Source organism: Pongo abelii, chromosome 8 (genome assembly GCF_028885655.2).
Source record: "Pongo abelii isolate AG06213 chromosome 8, NHGRI_mPonAbe1-v2.0_pri, whole genome shotgun sequence".
NCBI lineage: Eukaryota > Metazoa > Chordata > Mammalia > Primates > Hominidae > Pongo > Pongo abelii.
In genome coordinates, this window is record NC_071993.2 from 28,313,754 (window position 1) to 28,319,753 (window position 6,000).

The 6,000-nt window shown below is 59.9% G+C and overlaps 1 protein-coding gene across 6 annotated transcripts in view; it reads right to left on the minus strand.

Moving 5' to 3' along the window:
• The window catches only part of MKX (mohawk homeobox), a 73,377-nt gene extending 68,801 nt beyond the window's left edge, over positions 1-4,576 (minus strand). For 2 of the 6 annotated variants that reach the window (XM_063727139.1, XM_063727138.1), the window contains exon 1: positions 1,463-1,726. In XM_063727139.1, coding sequence (XP_063583209.1) covers positions 1,463-1,650 — 188 coding nt within the window. In that variant the 5' untranslated portion in view covers positions 1,651-1,726. 6 annotated transcript variants of the gene reach the window in all.
• Between the last annotated feature and the right edge of the window lie 1,424 nt (positions 4,577-6,000).

The window sequence follows — 6,000 nt, forward strand, 5'->3', positions numbered from 1 at the left end:
ACGAAGGTCAAGTGATTTGAAGAAAACTGCTATTCCAGTCGCGGATCTGGGCAGCGGGGTTAACTGCTACCCTTCCCTCGCCCGCTGGCGCCGCACCCTCGAGCGGCCCTGGCCTGGCAGGCCTAGCAGGGTATGCGGCTGGCTCTCGAAACTTCCCTCGGGGATCTCTTGTCTGCTCCCAGAGGCTTTCCGTCGCTTGTGGTCAAGGGAAAGGTCGCCGACTGGACATAGGGAATAAAGCAAAGGAGCATTGCCGCTCCGGCTCTCTTTAAGCTATTTCCTTTGATCTTTTAGGAAAAGGGGGAAACTTTTCAAAGGAGGTGGTGGTTTGTGGAGGAAAGCTGCAGAACCCAAAAACACCGTCGGGCCGTTTCCCGACTAAGGGAGGGTTAAAAGTACGGCAAGCTCTGTCCCATCAGGTAAGGTAAAAGGACCTCAGGAAAAGCAGATTCAAAGGGGGAGGAGGCAGAGGCAGCCAGGAGCCTGGAGCGTGGCCTGGGGCGCTGCGCTCCCTCACGGGTCCGGGAGGTGTCGCGCGCGGCCGCCAGCGAGCCCAGCCGCTCCCAGAGGCTTGCGCGCCTGCGCCGGAGCCTCCTGGGTTTCTGCCTCTTTAAACACTTTGAAATGCAATTCCACCCGAAGCGACTGGTAGTAACATTTTGACGAAACCGAATCTCTGTTTTACTAAGCAGCGACGCCGCAGAACAAGCAGCTGATGCAATCGTTCAGGTGGAGGCGGCCAGGACGGCCGCCCCTCCCCGGCGGGGCACCCGGGGAGCCGCCGGGATCGGGCCAGGCAGAGCCTGCCCTCCACTCACCGGCAGTCTGAGCAGCTGGCCCACCCGCAAGCTACCGCCCCCCAGCATACCCCTCACCCCGCTAAACTCAAACCCGGCCCCGCAGGCCTGGGGCCTCCCCCTCCGGGTTCGCCGCGGGCCCCGCCGAGCCGCGCGCACGCCCGGGACTCCCTGCCGGGAGTCTACCTTCCCGACTCCTTGGGCCAGGCGAGCCGCGGGGCTCTGGCGAGTGGCTGGGGTGACCGAAGAGAAGTCCGCGGAGCCTGAGCCTGGATTCCTCGACTGCTCGGCTTCGCCTGTTTCTCTGCACCAAGTTCAGTCCTTTTTCCTCAGCCGCGCACCGGCACCCGCAGTCCCGAGAGGGGCAAATAACCCCCAACTCCGAGGTCCAGGCAGCGGAGGGCCGAGGGGCAGCTCCTGGCGCCCTTAGTTAGTCTCCACCAAGCTCTTTGGAGCTGCCCCGAAGAATTGATCCCTCATGTTTTAAGATAGGAGCCCCTTAACATGAGAACGCGCGAGCCCTGGAGGGGGCAGACCTGCACTCCCAGGGAACTCCGGGCCCTTTCCAGTCCACTCGCCCGCGTTGCCACGGGATCCCGGCACAGCTCACCGCCCCCACCCCTCCGGGCCGCAGGCGGGCAGGGCCCCCAGGGGAGTGCGCATACCCGGTCCTCCGGTGTCTCAGGCCGAGGTTGTCCTTGAGGGGCGGACCGTCGGCAATGCCCACCTCGGGGCGGGCGTGAGGACTGTCCAGGACACCGCTGTAGGGCCGGCCACCCCGCTCCCGCTCCGAGGCGCCTCCGTCCTCAAACAGCACCGCACCGCTGAGCTTGTTGAAGACGATGGTGTTCATGGTGTCGGTTGGCAGGGACGCGCGGCGCGGCCGCAGAGCCTCGGGGCTGGGCCGCCGGGAGCTCCGCAGCGGGGCTCGGCTTCTAGGAGAGGAAGGTGCATCTCGTTACTTACTGGCTGAGAGTGCTCAGACCCCCCTGCAGGTCCAGGGCCTTGAACTTGGCGGGGTCGCCGGGCTGCGGAGCCGAGGGGAGGAGCGGCGCCGCCGCAACTGGCAGGGACCCTGCGGCTCTCCCCAGTAGGCTACACGCCCCCGCCCCTGCAGGCTCCCCGGACAGGTACCTGCCCTCTTCCTTACCTGGGCTATCGATCCCCCCCATCCCTTCACTCCCCAGAACTACAACCGGGAATCATTCACCCGCAGAGGCAAAGGAAACGAATTCCCAAACGAGCCTCTGGGTTTCAATTTGAATCTGGGAGAGGCATACTCCGTACTGCGGAGCGCGACCGGCGTGAGGCCGCGCGTGGTTCTTCAATCACAGCAGAAGACTAAAGCCTCTGGGAGCCCCAACTCGGGGCGTCAGGAGGGGTTGGATGGAAGGGAAGATTTGGGGTAATGTGCCAACCGCATCCGCAAGACCCCCCAGCTCATAAGTCCCAGGCCATACAGGAATTTGGGGGATTTTCGTGTTTTCCAGATCGTGGATGGTTTGGTTGAAACCCCCGCATCTTCTGTCCGCTAAGGTCCCCCGGGGTGAGGTTGCGTTCAAGGACAGGGAAAAGTTAAGTGGCGTCAGGACGAAAGCACCACTTCTGCCCCTTCTCTCCCCGAATCTTCCTATCATCCCCCAACGCGCCCCGGGACGTGCATGGTCCTAAGGTCCAAGGCGCCAGGACCTAGGTCCCCAGAGCCCTCGATCAGTGCCATTCTCTTCCGCAGCGCGGGTGTCAGCCGCGAGCTCGGAGCCCCTCGACACCCGCCCCTCTCTGGGGTCTCCGGGGACCCTTTCAGAGGCTGTAAAGGTGTCAGAAGCCCAAGGCAGGAGGCAGCTTGGTCGGCGCACCTCCCGCGCCACTGCTGCCACTGTCGGGGAGAGCCAGCAGCTCACCTCTGGGGTCGCGGAGGCCCTGAGCCTCTGCCTGCGGCGCACGGGCGTCAGGAGCAAGTCCGCGCGGCCGCGGAGCCGCAGAGTTACAGCCCCAAGGCGCGCGGCCGCCGTCGCCCTCCCCATCTCCCCGCCTTGCGCCTCGGGACAGCTCCCGTTTCCTTCGAGCGGCCTCAGATTCGCTGCCAGCGCCCCCTTTGCCGGTCCAGCCGCGGCATGGGCTGCTACTCCACTAACACACGCGCGCGCGCGTACACACACACACACCCTCTGCCTCGCCAAGTGCTCACACTCGCCAACGCCCCCGCCCCGCCCTCCGGCCACCGCAGCAGAGGCCACGCGTGACATTTAGGACGGTGGCCACCGCGATCAAACGACGGCTACGGTCTGTGTTCGTGGGAAGTGAAGTCAGACCTCTGCTGGATGTCGCGTGTTCCCTAGGACTGCGTCCTCCCGCACAGACAGGTACGTGCCTGGGGTGTGCACATAGCCTCGGCGATAAGTGTCAAAGAGAATTTTCGTGCTCGCAGCCCCTGTTCTACAGTCAAGACTCGCGTTGGTGTTTCCTTTTAAAATCAGTGCCCTTAGGGATGTGTGTTCATGCTGCTTTATTTGTACAAGACACCCTTCCCTGGCCCGGCCTTCTCCGCGCCACCCCAGCGCGTCCTCCTAGATGAGACGACGTGTTTTTCCTAGCGAAGTCACCACGAGGTTAGCCACCTCGGACCCTTCCCCGGCAGCCCCAAGCCCACGCAGAGATAGCAGACACAGACACCCGGCGCGCTCTAGGTCTGCAGGCAGCAGGCTCAGAGGCAAGCGATGACAAAGGTCCGAGCGCTGTCCTGTCGCAAGGGGTCCGGGGCGTGTGAACCACACTTGCTGACCCTCCCAGGACTCCCGCGCGCGGCCACCCGCACCTCTTCTCAAATTACTTACCCCGATTCACTCCAGACTGTGGCCGGGGAGGTCACTCCCTGCAGAAGTGTCCCCCTCCCCCAACGCCGGCGAATAATTTTAAAGCAAAGGAGGCGCGGCTAGGTGGGCTCCCAGGCTCCGCGCAGACCCTTGGGCCAGCCTTGGCCGACACCCGAGCGCCTCTCCACCAGACCTTGGAGGGAAGTTGGGGGAAGGGCGGGGAGAGCACCGGCGCCCAGGGCTCAGGGGCCAGAGCGAGCCTGGCGTTCCGCGGCAGCCTGCTGGGACTCGGCCACGCGGGGGCTGTACTTGTGGCTGCGGGGCCGGCGGCCGGCTGCAGGGCGGCTGGCTATCCCGCCTCGAGACTAGGCGCACTCCCATCCCCGCCGCATGTTCTCCACGCGGGCTCCAGCGCGCTCACCACCGCCACCGCCGTCGTCTCGGCTTTATTTACCCAGCCCGGCGCGCGCCGCCCGGGAACAGGAATAGCGAGGCCTTCTCATGTTTCCTGACTGCCGGGCCCAGCCGGCGAACATCCTGCGGGCGCGGTATCCACGTTCCCGGGCGGGTGGAGAGGAAGCGTCCGCGCCCGCCCGGCCGCGGGGGCTGCTGTTAACCCCTAGCAGAGGAGCCGCTGCCGGGGAGCCCCGGGCCCGCCGAGTCCTCCGGAGCCGAGCGAGGCTCCCAGATCCGCCGGCCTTGCAGTCGTGGAGCAGACGGGGCTTTTCCCTTCGCACTTTAGGAGAGAAATTGGAGAAGCTGCCGGGAGCGCTCGGCTCCGGCTCCAGAAGCTGAGAGGCTGCGGTGCAAATCCCGTGTCTTAGCTGGCCCGATTGCCGGAAATTTCACCGCCCGTGGCTAGGCGGCAGAGGCCACTGTGACGCTCCCTGTATTTTCCTCTCCATTAGCTGGAGGGAAGTCAGAGCTCGGTTTTGCACCTACAGCCCTGGAGGTATTGCGGGAAGTGCTAGCACCCAGGAGCCTCTTTTCTGATGTCACTGGGCTTCTGGAGTCCTAGTTGTCTCAGTTAAAGCCAAGCACACGTTCACCTCCGGGGCAAGGGTTGGTGAGGCTGCCCTCGCCGCTGGGTACAGGGATGGGAGAAAGCAAGGACGGGATGAGTTGAGCCCAGGTGGCCAACCCGCGGTGACCCAAGTGCAGAAGAGGAGGCGCGCCCAGAGCCAAGGATCTGCACGCAGCAAAGGAGATGGAACTTAGAAGAATCACAAGCTGGGACACAGGGCAAAGAGAGAGAATGGCTACCAGATTCTCTGATTGATGATACTTTGCTTCCTAGCATTACCGCAAATATAAGTAGCGAAAGCGGCGGTTTAGGTGCAACTGCAATCTCAGAGCTTCTGGCAGCCCAGAAGATCCCCAAGGTGCCAACACGAAGCTGCCTGCGCTCTCGCCGAAGGCCTGTGGTCCTAGCGAACTTTCGCCCTTTTTAAAGAACAAACTTAGACTTCCCCCCACCAAGCTTAAAGAAATAGCACCATTTGTCCTTTTCCCCTCTGAATGCGGCTGGCCAGAGCCGGGGCAGTGGCCCACCTTAGCATCTTCTTCTTTTGTGTGTGTGTGTGTGCGCGTGTGTGTGTGTATCTGTGTGTGTGTTGCGGGGGGCGCTGGAAGTGGTTAAAATATATACCAAAGCTATTATTTTAAAGACTAATCAGACCCTCAAATTTCATATGTGTCACCTCCCAAATTATGCGATAGCAAACCGTTGTGCAGTGTTACAATGTAAACCATAAAGGAAGGCCGGTTTACATTTTTGCGCACCAGGAAGATACAAAGTATCATTGGAGCACGTTCTGATGTCCTCGGTTCTCTTTTGTTATATAACTTACTGTTGCAGCGCTTGCATCTTATCTTTGGCGCTGCCCTTGTGGTGTGAGTTCAGTACAGGCTTCTGGTCTACAGACCTCGCTGTAGGAACTTAAAGACAGGGGTAAATCCTAAGGTTTCAGCCATCAATTTTCAGCTAACAAATTTCACCACAGAAACAGATCTAATTGATAATTCATAGGACGAAAGAGCCATCTTCTCTTTTACGGTCTCTATCAGTGTTGTTAGTCACCAGGAATTGTAATGAAATCAGCTCTAACACACCCCTGAAACATTTTTTGGTCAGCTGTCCCAGGTAAAGCAATAGGCATCATACAGTTACTTGCAATTTCCCAGTATTCTACTAAATTTTTGAGCTATATGCTATAGTACATGTTAGTATAGGACAAATGAATTTTGTTGTTTTAGTACTTAACTATATTTACTCAATTTAAAAATGCATTTAGAAAGCTTTTATTTAAGATATACTTACACGTAATATTTGTTTTCTTAAAGTCTGAAATGAAATATACAGCAAAAATCTTAATGCAAAAATACTTTTC